Raw genomic sequence first — 16,638 nt, forward strand, 5'->3', positions numbered from 1 at the left:
AATTACAAATACTTTTCCATGCCTGTTTGTCAAGGTTCTGTTCTTGGTCCACTCCTTTTTACATTTTACATGCTTCATCTCATTCAGCATCACGGCCTCAATAAAAGAAAACAAAAACTTTGCCTGCGTTCCAAAGTCCAAGTTTGGTGAAATCTGACCAGCAAATTCATATCACATGAAGACACATGACCAATAGAAGATCAACAGAAAATCCAAGATGGAGGAGGCACTGATTATAGCTGTGTCACACTACCCCGTTTTATACAACACAGCTTTATAAGAATATAGAATCAACTTCAAAAGAGAAGCATGTCGGAATCCATGATATGTGGATAAAAAAACCCAAATCCTTGGTACATGATGTCATATCTGGTTGCTGCCCACATTCACAGCAGTCTCAGAAGAAATTGCCCAAACCTACTGTACCTCCAGCTGCAGCTCCCCCAACTGCAGCCACTTCAGCCAGCCTGCACATGACTCTCACAAAGATGTCCTTCTCCGATGATCTGGAGGCCTTCATGGAGCTCTTTGAGCATGCAACAGCTGTATGGGGGTGGCCAGAGGATGAGTGGGTTTTGTGACTCCTCCCCTTGTTGTCAGAGGGAAGCCCAGTTTGCCACCCACTTGCCACCAAAGCACATGGTGTCAAGGATTCAGCAGGAGTAACCAAGCTTGAAGAAGGCAGTGCTGCAGCAGGTTGACTGGTCTCTGGCAGAACATTGCTGATGCTTCCAGACCTTGAAACTCATGGAGTTCGGCCACCCATTCATCTTCTTGTAGCAGCTTTTGTACTCCTGTCAGTGGCTGGTGGCAGAGGAGCAGGACTCTGGGACATCCCCAAGCTGGTGGTGCTGGAGCAGTTCATCGCTCAACTCCCGGCCGGAAGAACAGAGTGAGTCCAGTGTCACTGGCTGGCATCTCTGGATGAAGCCATCCAACTGGCAGAGGGCCACCGGTGGTGTCCCCTGGGTCAGGTGGCTCTTTTCCCTCTCATTTCTCCCTATCCAGTTCCAGCTCTCCAGGATTTATTTGCCAGGGCCCCAAAACCAGCACCCCAGCTTTCAACTTGCTTTCAACCTGCTTTTCCTTCCCTTCCTCTTCTTCCTGCCCTATATCTCCCCCTGCTTTCTCCTCACAGGCAGAACCTCCTGTGCCCATGAGGCCCATGGCCAGGCCCAGGCAGTTTTACTGGCACTGTAGATAAGCCGTGCATTTTCAGGACTAGTGTTCCCTTCTGGAAGTGGGGACACTGATCGGGATCCCTGATGCACCTCTGGCCTCCCTTGGCTGAGCCAGAACATATCACATACCAGTGATTATTCAAGTGTTCACATATCAGGCCTTGGTGGAATCGGATTCTAATCAGATATAAATCCACCAAAGCCTGATTCACTGTGGGGTATTGGCAAATGCACATTTGGTGAAAGTGCAATTTTGGTGTATACACCTCAAGCATTCTAGCACCACCAATAGGGCAAATTTGGACATATGTTTACAATAATAGCTTCGCAACACAATGTCATAGAAACATGATTCCACTTTCCTCCTATTCTTTAGGTCTTGCCAACCCTTGTAAAACAAAAGTGTATTTAAGTATCCTTTTAAAAAGTGTATTTAAGTGTACTTTTAAAAAGTAATACATACTTTAATGCATACTAAATGTTTTTTTTTTTTGGAACAACTTATGACAACTTAAATTATAACTTAAATTGTGATTATTTTATATTTAAATATATCTTAAATGCATTTAGTTGTACTTTAGAGTGCTTTTATTGTACAACTGAAGTTGCATTCAAGTAGATGCATGCAGTATATTATAAATGTTCTACTGACTGCACTTTTGCCCATATTGCACACTACTTTAAGATATACTGCAACTAAAATACAATTAAGTGCATTTTAAATTATATTTCAATATCACTAAATATATGTAATAAATATAAAATGCATTTAAGTGTACTTTCATAAAATGCATACTTAAGTATGCATTCAATTGAAATAACATTTAAATTACATTTAAATCATTACCGGTACCATTACTTAAGTAATGTCCAAGTGTGCTTTTCTGGAACAACTTAAGCTGCAATTAATTTTACTTAAGCATGCATTACTAAGACACAAATTCTACTACACTTAAAATATATTTTTTAAAATATGGTCTTGGGTGAACTAATATATATATTTGATACACTAACTTGCAACAAACACCTAAACACATATAGGCTACGTTTTGTAAAGAAATAAGAAGTCAAAAGCTGGATGAATGTCCACGAAGTTTATTTAAATGAATTCACTCAACCTGAGTCATTGAACAAAGTAACTAAAAGCCTCAATAAATCAAAAAGATATTGTAAAAGAAAATATATAACTATTGTTACATTTTCACTGTATGTTATCTCCTTTGTCAGTCAGCCCATCTGTCTGTTATCTCTATCATTTACCCCGTCTTTCTGTTATCCCATTTATCTGTCATTTAGCCCCATCTGTCAGTCTGTTATTCCCATCTGTTATCCTCTATCCATCTATTATTCCCTCTATCTGTCAGTCTTGTAGTAAGTTACTCAATAGGTCCCTCTCTGTCTCTCAACTGGTTTTGTCACCAGCAATAGTCTTTTGGTAAACTTGAACACTTTCTTGACCTCTCTTTGAATAGCTCTCATTGTTGCCCTTTCTTCTAAGGATAGTCCTGATATCTGATGGAGAGGTCCCAGGAAACTGTGCTAGAACAGTATCTGCAATTGCAAAAAAAAAAAAACAACAATGGTTGTTACTTTAGAATTGAATAGCAATGCATCTAATACAGCTAAAAGACCTAAATGTCAATTAGGGAAGTGCAGTTTTATCACAGGTGAAATTAAATAACAACATTACCATAGTCTATTTTTATTGTTAGATAATATTGGCTTAATAATAATAATACGTTTTATTTATATAGCACCTTTCCACAGCTCAAGGACACTTTACATTCCAAACTAATAGACATAGGAGCAGAACAAACAAAAAAGCAATGATATAAATATTTCAACTGTTAGGAAAAGAGAGAAACTACTGAAGAAATAAATGTGTTTTAAGATTTGAAAGTCGAGATAGAGGTAACATTTCGGAGGTTCTGTGGGAGTGAATTCCAAAGTTTTGGAGCCATGATGGCAAATGATCTACCACGGGGAAGCGGAAATGTGCACAATGAGTAGGTCTGAATCGGAGGACCTGAGGGTCTGTACTGGGATGTAGGGATGAAGGAGCTCAGATAGATAAGGGGGGAAAGGCTATGGAGGTCAGAAGAAGGACTTTGTACTGAATCCTAGAAACTACAGGTAGCCAGTGTATGTAATATGTAATATGGGTGTAATGTGAGTGGACCTAGAGGAGAAGGTGAGAACTCTAGCTGCTGAATTTTGAATATACTGTAAACTGGTTATGGCCTTTAATGGAAGTCCAATAAAAAGGGCATCGCAGTAGTCAAGACGGGACGCAATAAACGCTTGGACAAGAGTTTCTGCATCTTTAAGACTGAGAATGTGACGGAGGCGAGCCATGTTTTGGAGATGATAAAAGGTAGTTTTAACAATGGAGCTAATGTGTGGTTCAAATGAGAGGAAGGGATCACAGGCAACACCAAGGTTCCTAACAGTCTGAGAGGGTTTGAAAAGAATACCGTCAATATCTACACGGAAATCAGATTTTTTCAAAATTAGCGTATAACGCCTTCAAGATGGTGGCGCATGCACTTTCTTCTCTCTCTCCCGACAGTACGGTGTTTTCGTGTTTTTTATCTTGTAAGTCGCAGTGTTATTGTAAGTATTCGTCACGTCTGTCTGTCTTTAAGCGTGTATACAGTCGTGAGTTTCTGCTCGACGTCGGTAGAACTCTGCACGATATATATCCGATATATATATATACGATAAAATATATCAACACATAGACTTTCCAACTAGGGGAAACAACATACTGGACTTTGTTTACACCACCCAGAGTGGAGCTTACAAGTCTCTTCCCCTCCCCCACCTTGGTGCCTCAGACCACATCACTGTCATGCTAATGCCTGCATACAGACCGCTTGTTAAAGTTGCCAAACCAGTTCGCAAACAAATACTGGTGTGGCCAGAGGGGTCTTCAGAGGCTCTTCAAGACTGTTTCAGCACCACAGACTGGAATATGTTTAAGCAAGCTGCCACATACAACAACACCACTGACCTCCAGGAGTACACAGAGACTGTCACTGCCTACATCACCAAGTGTATTGAAGATGTAACGGTCACCAAGACCATCACTGTTCGGGCCAATCAGAAGCCGTGGCTGACAGGCAAAGTCTACAGACTCCTGAATGTCGTAACGCTGCCTTCAGATCTGGAGATGAGGAGGGACTGAGGACAGCTAGGGCCAACCTGTCCTGAGGCATCAGAGAGGCTAAGAGACAGTACTCCAGGAGGATAGTTCATTGTTTTAGCGACAGCAGAGACACTCGAAGCCTGTGGCGAGGGATACAGACCATTACGGACTACAAGCCCCCGCCCCAGACCTGTGACAGCACCATCTCCCTGCTGAACGAGCTGAACGCCTTCTTTGCTCGCTTTGAGGCACAAAATAGCACCACTGCACAGAAGACTCCACCTCCTCCTGGCGACCAGGTGATGACATTGTCCACGCACAGCGTGAGGAGATCCCTCAGCAGGATCAACGCACGCAAAGCTCCGGGTCCTGACAACATACCTGGTCGTGTACTGAGAGACTGTGCAGTAGAACTCACTGATGTCTTCACAGACATATTTAACATCTCACTTAGTCAGGCTGTTGTTCCCACATGCTTCAAAGCCACCACCATCATTCCAGTCCCGAAGAAGTCGTCACCCTCCTGCTTCAATGACTACCATCCGGTTGCACTTACTCCTATCCTAATGAAGTGCTTTGAACGACTAGTCATGCACCACATCAAGTCTTTCCTCCCCCCCTCCCTTGACCCCTTTCAGTTTGCATATCGGTCCAACCGCTCAACCGATGACGCCATCGCCACTGCTCTCCACTCAGCCCTCACACATCTGGACAAAAAAGACTCATACGTTAGAATGCTGTTCATAGATTTCAGTTCAGCATTCAACACTATCATCCCTCAACAGCTCATTCACAAATTGGTCCAGCTGGGACTCAACACCTCGCTGTGCAACTGGCTGTTGGACTTCCTGACTGGGAGACCTCAAGGACGGAAACCTGACTGAAAGGGGTCATAGAGATTGGAAGACAGGTGTTACTACAACTGACTGGCAACGACTCTTTCCAATAGTTTGAGTTTGTACACAGTAGCAAAAAGTGTTTTGGGCTTGTAGCTGGCATTACTGATGATAGTGGAAAATTAAAGCTGATCAGGTGCTATTTAGAGCAGTTCTGTATCTAAGCAGGTGCTCAGTATAAGCTAGAGAATGTAAGGCTAGGCCAGTTTTCCTATATAGACGCTCAAGGCATTGCCCAATCTTTTTCATGTTCCAAAGCTCAGGAGTGAATGAGGGAGAGGCGTGAGAGGAGGGAACCAGCCTTGTCTTGGTGACAGCTGGCCTGAGAAATAGTTATAGCTGGACAAGATCTCAGCGGGGCAAGAAAGTTCAACAGAGTCAAGAATAGAAGAAGCATAAATAGAGGAAGAGAAAGATATTGGGTCAATCCCTTTCAGATTATGATAAGATATGAGCATTTTTTGTTTTGATTTTTGCAGGGGAATAGTGAAACTGAAGGATTATGTGATGAAGTGATTCGTCAGTGTAGATGTGTCAAAAATCAGTTTAAATTCTTCTTTAGTAAACAAAAAATGGAACCGATTGTTATATTTTCATTTATATTATCATGTTTTCCACTCTCTCTTTCCACTTTTTAAGCCAACATAACCATACTAATACTGAGTAGGGCCTCCCTTTGCTCTCCAAACGTTCTACAATGCCCCAAAGGTGTTCTATTGGATTCAAATGCGGTGACTGGAAAGGCCACAGAAGAACATTGAACTCATTGCCATGTTTATGAAATCAGATTGAGACAACTTTTGCTTTCTGACATGGTGCATTGTCATGCTGGAAGTAGCCATTAGAAGATGGGTAAATTATGGCCATTAAGGGATGCACATGGTTAGCAACAATACTCAAATAAGCTGTGGCATTCAACTGTGCCAAGAAAACATTCCCCACACCACTATACCACCTCCACCAGCCTGGACTGATGACACAATGCAGGTTGGATCCATGGATTCATGCTGTTGGTGCCAAATTCTGACCCTGCCATCTGTGCGCCTCAGCAGAAACCGAGATTCATCAGACCAGGCTATGTTTTTCAGAACTGTTTTTTTTTTTATTTATTGCATTCTGAGTAATCTTTAATGACTGTTGTGTGTGAAAAATCCCAGGAGATCAGCAGTTATAGAAATATTCAAACCATTTTTCCCCCATTCTGATGGTTGATGTATATTACCTGAAGCTGCTGGCCCGTATCTGCATGATTAGATACATTGCACTGCTGCCACGTGATTGGCTGATTAAATAATTGCATGAATGTGTAGGTGTACAGGTGTTCCTAATAAAGTGCTCAGTGAGGCTAGTTAGCGCACTGTTCTGAACTAGCTTAATATACACAATGACTCTTTTTAACTCAATCTTTAGGCATCATCTTAGAAATTAATCAGATAATTTACTGATTCATTTTTCTGCCCCTCCATCCAGTTTGAGTCCTTTAATATTGAGTATTGGCTGATACTGAGTCTGATGTGACCTTTGTGTTTTCACAGCTGCACAATTTAGGTTAATATAACGGTCTGCCAGGATCAGTACTCAGTACTTCTGCTAGCAAAAATAAGACATTTCGGACATTTATGACCTTAAATTTATTTTAAAATTTAATAAGACTTTTCAAGATTCGGAGAAAACTGTGAACGAGTGATAGCTCTTGTGAGTTAGCTAACTAGCTAGCTAACGTTTGCGTTATTAGCTGGGTACAAGCAACAGCTCTTATCAACAAAGCAGTTTTTACATTGTGAGAAAGTTTACTAAAGCATACCAGCAAAAACATCACATTAAAATGTCGTTTTATATGGCATTTATAAGACAGCTTACCTACCAGGTTCTACTTGCAGACTTGGGCTCCTCCAATTCAGCTCCACAACGATCTTCTTTGCCACAAAGAGGCTGCGTGTTAATTGTTTGGATTCAAACTTCATGCACAAAGCCTTGAACCACAAAGCGACAGTATGTATTAAGCATATTAATTTTGACTATAGAAGCCATTTAAATTCTCTTTCATATTATTTATGTAATTGTTTTAATTACATGTTCTTACACATTTATTCTGTCATATATTCTCTGCCATGCTGCTTTGCAAGCTTCGGTAGTTGCCAAGGTGTTGCTTTTATTTGCAATAATGCCTTTATACTCATTGTACAATTTAATTATAAATCAGTGTTCAGGTGGAGGAAATAAACAGGCTCTCTCATTTACTGCCATCTTCACTTGATTGCTAGGGCTGATGAGTTGAGTCCATGGAGTCCATGCCTTGATGGCTCAGAGATGTTTTGGCCACACCCACACAGTATTAGGCAGGTGGTTTTAATGTTAAGGCTGATCGGTGTATATCACCTGCACATGCATAAGCTTCGATTGACCGATTTTGGCTTGAGTGAGCAGAAATAGGTTGCAGCTGAGCTTTGCTGCTGGAGCATTGAGCCAGGATGTTGGCCTGTTAGCTCGCTTTGTGGAATACCCCCAGTTCGTCTCTCTCTTTCTCTCTCTCTCTCTCTCTCTCTCTCTCTCTCATACACACACACACACACACACAATTATAGTATACTAAATACATACAAATATCTGTTCTATCTTAGAATTTAGCACATTCACTGCCACAATCTGCTACTTCACCAGTTTGGGTTTAATGGCAAACGTCAAACCTCCACTTCATTAATCAGCACTCGTTTGATTTTTGTTCTTTTTATTCAACTTTCACACTGGCCTTTACATATGTAACATTTTATAAGGTGTGTGTGTGTGTGTGTGAGACATATGCACATATTTTCCAGTTTCCAATGAGTTCCTGAAGAGCAGGATTTAGAGGTTCCAAAATTTCAAGAAGTTCAAGAAAACCTGAAAGAGCTCAAGAATGTTCCAATCACATACAGTCCCATGATCTCATAATATGTTTCTGTTTTGAAAAACATCAGGCTTTGGAAAGATGGTGAGACTTATGTGAGACGCTGAACACAGTGGAAGATGACTTTAAGGACAGCTCAGACACACTGGACCCTTTGGATCTGGTGGTAAGCTCAGAGGGAATGGATTGCAGGGCTATGGCTTCTTCATCAGGAACTATATCGTCAATTGTCCTGTAGAGATACTTTTTATTAAGCATCATTAGAATCTGAATAGCATGAATACCAAGAAACATATGTACCTGTAGTATTTCCCTATTTTAGCACACATGATTTGTCATATAATTATTAACCCTTCAAAAGCTGGAGCAGGGAAAATGCTAAACCAAGCAGTTTAATACAATTGAGCAGTTCGGTAAGAACCTCCTTCTCTGGTTAGTGGAGAGAATGCAATACAGTATCTAAACGTAAACTCACCTCCTGTCTAGAGACCAGAGCTTATAAACTGAAACCATGTACAAGATCCCTCCACTGAATTGAAATATACATCCAGCCCATCCAACAAATAACGGTGTGCCCAGATCAAACCTGAAATTAGACAGACATGCAAGACAAAACTACGTTGTTCTCCAGCGCAGTTAATTAATGCTATATCACAATTTACAAGACAAAAAGAAGTTTGAAGGACCATAGTAATACTTCACTGATAATCCTGATTATTTGATCATTTAAGAGAGGCAGAATCCCAGAACTTCCCAGATGCCTATAGAGTGCTTACTTTAATTCAAAACTAGGATTGAAGAATTCTGCTGTAATGTTGCGAGCATAGACTGCATACCCTGCTGCAGCTAACACACCTTAAAAATGGGAGATGAAAAGAGAGAGGAACAAAGTGGTTAATTGCACTGGTGAGGGACTAACTATCAGGTTCAAAAGTGTAATAATAAAAAATGAATCTTAGTACCACTGGTAGTATGACAGAAGCTTCCAATGAAGACGGCTCTGTTCTTCTCCTTCTCTTTGCCCCCTATGTAAGTGCATTCCATCCCTACCAGGCTCAGAATGAACCCCAGCATGCCAATGGATAGTCCACCCATTAGTAGTGCCCTCACAATCTGGACATGATCTGGACATATAAGACTTATTACCTTGAATAGTTTTCTTCTTACAGCACACATCATTATTTGGCAAGTTTTCAATACACAGGGAAATATACTGTACATACCACCCACCACAGCAGCAGTAATTAGTCTAAGTGATATTAGACAGTCAAGTGTCTGTACTTACTCTCCACAGACCAGAGCATGGGAAAGTCATAGCAGTTGGAGACAGCATTAGAGGCAGTGGAGCATGTCCGCCACAGACTGGACCAATACCAAGTAATGTAGATGACAGAGCTGCCACCCTGGCCACCAACAGCGGCCACCTTCCAGCCCTCCATGGCCAAGGAGCAAGCAATGAAAATCCAGCCTAGTACAGTCAGAAAAAATCCCCAGATCTGCATTCCACGGACCTCCATATTCAGTTCACTACTCTGCTGTCAGATATCGATTTCAGAACTTTGTTTCTTCTTGTTCGCCTGTACCTCTTTAGCAATCTCTTTTTTCTCTCTCAAACCTATTTTGTCTGAATTTACTGCACATGCCCCTGTCTAGTTTTTAGCCTTTTACTAAAATTAGTCCTTTTAGAAGTTTTTAATTAGTCTGCCCTTCACACTGTCACACTTAATCTAAATCCTTTTTTTTTTTTTTTTTTTTTGGCTTTTCTGCAAACCAACAGAAGAGAACTGCCTCAGGAGACAATGTGTCCTTCTTGTTGTCAATGTGAGCGAGTCTTAGTGTCCATTCTCAGAGCTGGACTGATAAGTGAGGCACAAAGAACTTATAAAGTGCTTACCTAGACACGCAGCTCAAATTTCTGCTTCACTAACACATCGTACCTGTCTTAGGAAAAGTTTCTGCATCAAGAGAAGAAAATCCTATCTGAGTCAAAAGGGATATGATTGTGACTTAATCTATCAACACAGAGGTGTTCTGCTCTGAATCAGGAGTAATATAAGCATGAAAACAAGTGCTTTTAAGAGTCGTACCGCTGCAGAAATTACCCAGATTCCAGAACCAACACGAAGCAAACTGTAATATTGAACTTTTAAAAAATACTAAAGAAATTGGTCTTTAATTTTGCATTATAGTTCGATGTCAAAATAACTACATTTACACATTTTACATATATTAGTAAATATTTAATTAAAAGGCATTTTTCCCCTTGCAGGCTTTTAAAGAAAAAATTGTTTTTAATCTATTTTAAAGAATTTATTTATGTTAAATGAATGAAGTTGAATGAAAATATTTGATATCATCATCATCAAGAACATACACTGCAAAAAATAACCGTCTAAATATAAGAAACAAATGCATGATTTAAGAAGATACAGACTAGAAACAAGTCCAACTATCTGCCAGTGCAGTAAGATAATTACACATGGTAAGATTTCGTGAAATAAGAAAACATATCTAGGCTTTAGAAAAAGAACAAAATGTCTTAAAATAAGCATTAAAACACTTATTCCAAGCAGTGTATTAATTACTTTTTAAACAGTTTGCTTATCTTAATTTGTGTGAAAATATCGTAAAACTAGAGCTACTAAACAAGATAATTCCTCTTAATTTAAGAATTGTCATCATTATATATTCTGACTTAAAATGAGACAAAGCATTTAAACTTAAAACAAGACTATTAAAATCAAGATCACGCATACATATTGTCAACAATTATTTATTCAAATGAAGACTCTTGAAACACACAGTAGTTACCGTGCAAAAACAAAGCAAAATCATTACTTGCTGCTTCTCAAAATACCAGGCAACAGAGTTTATAGATGCTGAAAAGCTCCTCGATCCTCAATCCGAAGTCATATTATCCAGTCAGTTTCAAAAACAGTGTGTATGTATTGACAAAATATAATCTGGAAGATGTCGTTGCACTTAAAACTGGAAATTAAAAACCATACTGGATAATTGGAAAGAGTGTGCTGACTTAATACTGCAGAGTCTTATCATTTGTTGTTAGGTTGTAAATAAATATGTTGGTGTTGACATAAAACAAGCATTTGGAATAAATAATACTAATGAGTACTAAGTCCTACTAATACTAAGTCCTAAGTGTGATTATTGAGCATTTTTTTTTACTGGGCAACCTTAAGACCAGTTATTACAGCTAAAACAAAGTCTTAAAAGATACAAGGCCTCAAATGATGCCTAATAATAATAATAAATGATGATTAATAATAATTAATAAGCTTAATTTTCAGGTAAAATAACTAACTTTAAGCTTTGCGAACTAAGTAAGAAAAAAAAGATAAATAATCTTAAAACAATCATAATAATCTTACACAATCTGCACTTGCATAGCATTTTATTCTTAAAATAAGATCAATAAGATTTTATGGCTAGAAATAAGATTGTAAGTCTTGACCCAAGATATCTTAACCCCTGTGAGACAGAGTGGTCTGACACTTATTCATATAAACAAGCTATTTTTGAATACAATATATGATCATACTTTTAAGGGTGAAGAAGGCTTTGTCTTTATTATGTTCCTATTTTAGTAAGCCTTGTTCTTACAGACTGTGGTGAATTTTTGGTAGTCCAGGTTCAGATAATGTATCATACCATACCTTATAGTCATAAAAAAAAATTTCAATGAGTATGATTGTTACATTTTTGAAAAATGTTTAAACAACATGTATTTTGTTTTTGTTGCTGTTGCTGTTATAACGATTTTCAGTTCGAAGTAACAACTTAAATGAAATTAGGTCATAATGCATTCGTGCATGTGGTATAATTGGACTGTTTTACAAGTCAGTGCATCGTCATTTAATGTAGAATATGGCAACGTCGAATAAGCAGGCAAAAGCCTCGTCAGCAGTGTCGAGCTCAAGGCTAAAGGTGTCGTATGAAGCTCATGGGACAAAGAAAGGCCACATTGTTTAACATAGTAGCCTCCCACGTTCTCTCATTCATAATAACTACATGCTTTATTCACTGTGGTTTAATTTACTAATTTTTTTTTCTTTTTTTCAAAATCAAACAAAGTTCATTTGGAAATATCACAGGCAGATATAAATAGAAACAATAAATAAATGCCTCCTTTCTGAAGTCTGAAGATATATCACTGAAAGTAAGAACAGTGATAACTCCTAGGTTGCGCTGTGAGCTATAAATATTAACGGTTCAACAATCAATGCAGCAGGAATGAAGCATCTCTGAGAAACTATAAAGGGTGAGTACGGTTTAGGATTGGGCATTGCATGTTACTGTGGCACAAGTGCAACACTGTAAAGTGAAATGCAATTCAATGAGGAATTAAATTCACTTCTGATCTTAGTGTTTAATTCTTAAAAATTAAAACCCTGCTGATGTTTCACTGAACAGATAACGTGACCTAAGAGCAAAGCAGTGAAGGTTTTACTTTTCAGTGAGGAAAGTTTTCTGCATGTCAACAAAAAAAGCAATACTGTTCGAGAATTGTATTTCACATAAAGGTCACTGATAAAAAAAAAATCAAGCTAAAATATTCTGAAGACCTAGAATAAAATGACCTCAGTAGAGTGGCGTATTCAGACTCTTAAAGGAAAACGTATGATGTAATATTTCATACATATTAGAAGGATATTTTCTTAACCCTTTAATGGGAAAAAACATTAAAACACTTAAGAAAATCAATTCATTACTATTTTTGAACACATTAGGCTTCAATTAACACAATTTTAGATTTTATTTTTTAAATATGATATTGATTTTCAATTTTACAGTTTGTTTAGGATATATATTTTAATCAGATTAATGGCATTGCTTGTTAAAAGTTAGAAGTTAAAAGTTAGAAGTTAGAAACTGCTTTAAAGCATTTTAAAAACATTAGGCCTCTGTCAATCTTTTAGTAAAGTTGTGTGTAATTGTTTGCGAAAGCCTAACTGAACTAAACATTTATGCTGGATATACAAAAGTTTCAGAAAACACTCATTTTCTTAATATTCATATACAAACTGTATGTTGATGAATGCCAATCACTCATATATTACTAGGTGCATACACAGCACAGCTGATTTGCATTTGGTGATGCTCCCAAAACTCAATAAAACACAAAGCTCACAGACCCGATGTGATGAGTAAATAACAAGAATAACTTTCTCAGAGGTAGAAGTGGAAGTTATTTTGAGTCATATCTATGCCAGTAAAAATATACACTCACCATCCACTTTAATAGGAGCACCTGTACACCTGCACTTTCATGCTTTTATCTAATCACACAATCATGTGGCAGCAGGGCAATGCAAAAAATCATGCAGATCGAGGTCAAGAGCTTCAGCTAATGTTCACATCAAACATCAGAATGAAGGAAAAAAATGTGATCCCTGTGACTTTGATCATGGCGTGGATGTTGACACCAGATGGACTGGTTTGAGTATTTCAGAAACTGCTGATCTCCTGGAATTTTCACACGCAACAGTCTCCAGTGTTTACATAGAATGGTGCGAAAAACATAAAACATTGAGTGAGTGACAGTTCTGTGGGTGGAAACATCTTTTTGATAAGAGAGGTCAGAGGAAAATGGCCAGATTGGTTCGAGCTGCCAGGAAGGATATAGTAACTCAAATAATCACTCTTTTGAATCATGGTGAGCAGAAAAGCATCTCAGAATGCACAGCACATCACACCCTGGGGTGGATGGGCTACAACAGCAGCACATCAGGTTCCACTACCATCAGCCAAGAACATGGATCTGAGGCTACCATAGGCACAGACTCACCCAAACTGGACATGCTCAGAAGAACCACGCAGCGCAGACCAAATGCCTCCAACGTTGCAAATTCATTAGAATTCTACTCATAATTCTACTCAGAAATACTTAGGCTATTGCTATCAGCAGTTCCTATAACAGATGGAAAACAGGGCTAGTAGAATTACTGAAACTATCTCAAATAGTCCTAATTCCTAAGTCCTAAAAATTCTTAACAGGATTGTTGAAGCGCTTGAAAGAAACGACAATACACACCACAGAAAATGGTTTTCGATCAGAAGAAAACTCAGCGTATTCATATTCAGATTGTTTATCTTCAAATAGCAGGAACACATAACTGTAGGCCTATGTGCATGGTGGTAGGTAATCAAACGATTATCTATTAAAAGATTAGCTCCACTTATTTTGGTGTCTGTATAAAATTACAACATAAATGGTATAAAACTAAATTGGTAGTATTTCAAACAGCAAGGAAGGAGAGCCTCCAGAGCTATAGAAATGATCTTAGTGCGGCTAGATCAATGTATCTCTCCACCCTAATAGAAGATAACAAAAATAATCCTAGATTCTCATTTAATACTGTGGCAAAATTAACTAGGAATAAGACCACCACAGAAACATGCACACCATCAATATGTAGTAGCGATGACTTCATGAATTTTTTCAATGGCAAAATTGAAAATATCAGGCAAAAAAATCAGACTATAAATTTAAAACCAGACGTTTTGATGACTAACCCTGTAGATAACAATAAAACTATATAAGATTGAGAGACCGAACTAATTTCACTAATTTTGTCATCAAAATTATCAGCTTGTGTACTAGATCCCTTACCTACATGTTTCTTCAAACAGATACTACCAGAAATAATCAAACCTCTTCTAAAAACAATCAGTTCTTCCGTTAGCACTAGCTATGTACCTAAATCTTAATAAACTAGCAATTAGCAAACACCTGATTAAAAAACCTGACCTCGACCCCTGTCAGCTGTCTAACAATAGGCCAATATCAAACCTCCCCTGTATGTCCAAGATCCTAGAAAAGGTTGTAGCACAGCAGTTATGCTCATAACTACATAGGAATAACATTCATGAAATGTATCAGTCAGGATTTAGGCCTCATCATAGCACAGAGACAGCGCTGGTTAAAGTGGTAAATGACCTACTACTGGCCTCTGATCAGGGTTGTGTCTCCTTGCTCGTGTTGCTTGACCTTAGTACAGCTTTTGACACCACTGATCATGCTATTCTCCTTGATGTCTAGAAAATGTTGTTGGAGTTAAGGGAATGGCCGTCTCCTGGATCAAGTCTTTTTTGACTGATCGTTATCAGTTTGTAGCTGTAAATGGTGATTTCTCTACACATACTAAGGTAAAGTTTGGTGTTCTGCAAGGTTCTGTTTTAGGCCCACTCCTTTTTTCTATATATATGTTACCTTTGGGTAAAATTATTCATAAACATGGTATTAGCTTCCACTGTTATGCTGATGACACACTGTTGTATGTTTCAGCAAAGCCAGGTGAGAGACACCAGCTTAATAATGTTGAGGAATGAGTAAAGGACATTAGACACTTGATGCTTATTAACTTTCTTTTACATAATTCGGACAAGACAGAAGTGCTTGTACTAGGACTACATGCAGCTAGAAGTAAGCTTTCTGATTACATAGTAACTCTGGATGGCCTTAGTGTGATTATTGACTCCAGTCATTCATTAGAAGCTCATGTAGATAAAATTACTAGGATAGCTTTCTTTCATCTCAGAAATATAAGATAACAAATATAATGTCACTACATGATGCAAAAAAACTAGTTCATGCTTTTGTTACCTCTAGGTTGGATTATTGTAATGCCTTTCTGTCTGGATGTTCTAATAGGTGCATAAACAAGCTCCAGTTAGTCCAGAATGCACACATCACTCCTATCTTATCCACACTGCATTGGCTCCCAATCAAATTTTGCATTGATTATGAAATACTATTTTTGAACTATAAAGCACTGAATATTCTCGCACTGCAGTACCTGAGAAAACTTCTGGTCTTTTATGATCAGCCACACCTACTTCGTTCATGGGCATAGAGTGTTGTGGTGAACTGAGATGTTTGGATGCTGTCGCCCCCCCTCTGTTGAGCTACACATGCTACTCCTGAGATATCAGTGATCCTGATCCCTTCTGCTCTCCGGACCTGCCTGATCCTGATGCCCTACTGCTGGTTGGAGTTCTCATCACCTGAAAACCACTCGCTGCTGCTGAGGATGGCCCCGCATGGACAGTCTAAAGATCACCATGAGATTACTGTGGATGGTACCACTTAGAAACAATGAAGATGGCTTTGGACTGCAATTGATACAAACAGTTTTGCTATGATGGCTTAGGACTACAATTGCTATGATAGCTTTAGGACTGCAATTTGCCACGAACGGTTTTGCACTCAAGTTTCCATCAGTAAACAGTTGATAACTTCAACAAAATAGACTTCATTTGAAACCTATAATGAATTTCCTGGTTACACAATTGCACTTTTTGACCATGTTTTGCACTCAAGTTTCAAGGGAATTATTTATAGTTGCACTATAAGTTGTCACTCAGATGAGGATGAGTTCCCTTTTGAATCTGGTTCCTCTCAAGCTTTCTTCCTCATATCATCTCAGCAAGTTTTTCCTTCCCACCTCTGTCTTGCTCATTAGGGATAAATTTATAATTTGAAATTTATATCCTGAATTTATATAT

At 38.6% G+C, this 16,638-nt stretch overlaps 1 protein-coding gene across 1 annotated transcript; it reads right to left on the reverse strand.

Annotated features, from left to right (window-relative positions):
• Positions 1-2,273: 2,273 nt before the first annotated feature.
• cldn10e (claudin 10e) lies at positions 2,274-10,095 on the reverse strand. Its single transcript, XM_026945452.3, has 6 exons — positions 9,398-10,095; positions 9,075-9,236; positions 8,889-8,967; positions 8,588-8,698; positions 7,090-8,344; positions 2,274-2,732 (listed from the first exon to the last, which is right to left on the reverse strand). Exons 1-5 carry the CDS (start codon positions 9,627-9,629, stop codon positions 8,179-8,181), a joined length of 750 nt encoding a protein of 249 aa, XP_026801253.1. The 5' UTR covers positions 9,630-10,095; the 3' UTR covers positions 2,274-2,732; positions 7,090-8,178.
• Between the last annotated feature and the right edge of the window lie 6,543 nt (positions 10,096-16,638).

This window comes from Pangasianodon hypophthalmus, chromosome 2 (assembly GCF_027358585.1).
Source record: "Pangasianodon hypophthalmus isolate fPanHyp1 chromosome 2, fPanHyp1.pri, whole genome shotgun sequence".
NCBI classification, from domain to species: Eukaryota; Metazoa; Chordata; class Actinopteri; order Siluriformes; family Pangasiidae; genus Pangasianodon; species Pangasianodon hypophthalmus.

Excerpts from the sequence above, each read along its gene's own strand:
- cldn10e (XM_026945452.3), bottom strand. The coding sequence starts at position 9,629 with ATGGAGGTCCGTGGAATGCAGATCTGGGGATTTTTTCTGACTGTACTA. Across the intron at positions 9,237-9,397 it reads CATGCTCTGGTCTGTGGAGA|ATCATGTCCAGATTGTGAGG; the intron begins GTAAGTACAGAC and ends TTATATGTCCAG. Across the intron at positions 8,345-8,587 it reads CTCTGGTCTCTAGACAGGAG|GACAATTGACGATATAGTTC; the intron begins GTGAGTTTACGT and ends GTATCTCTACAG.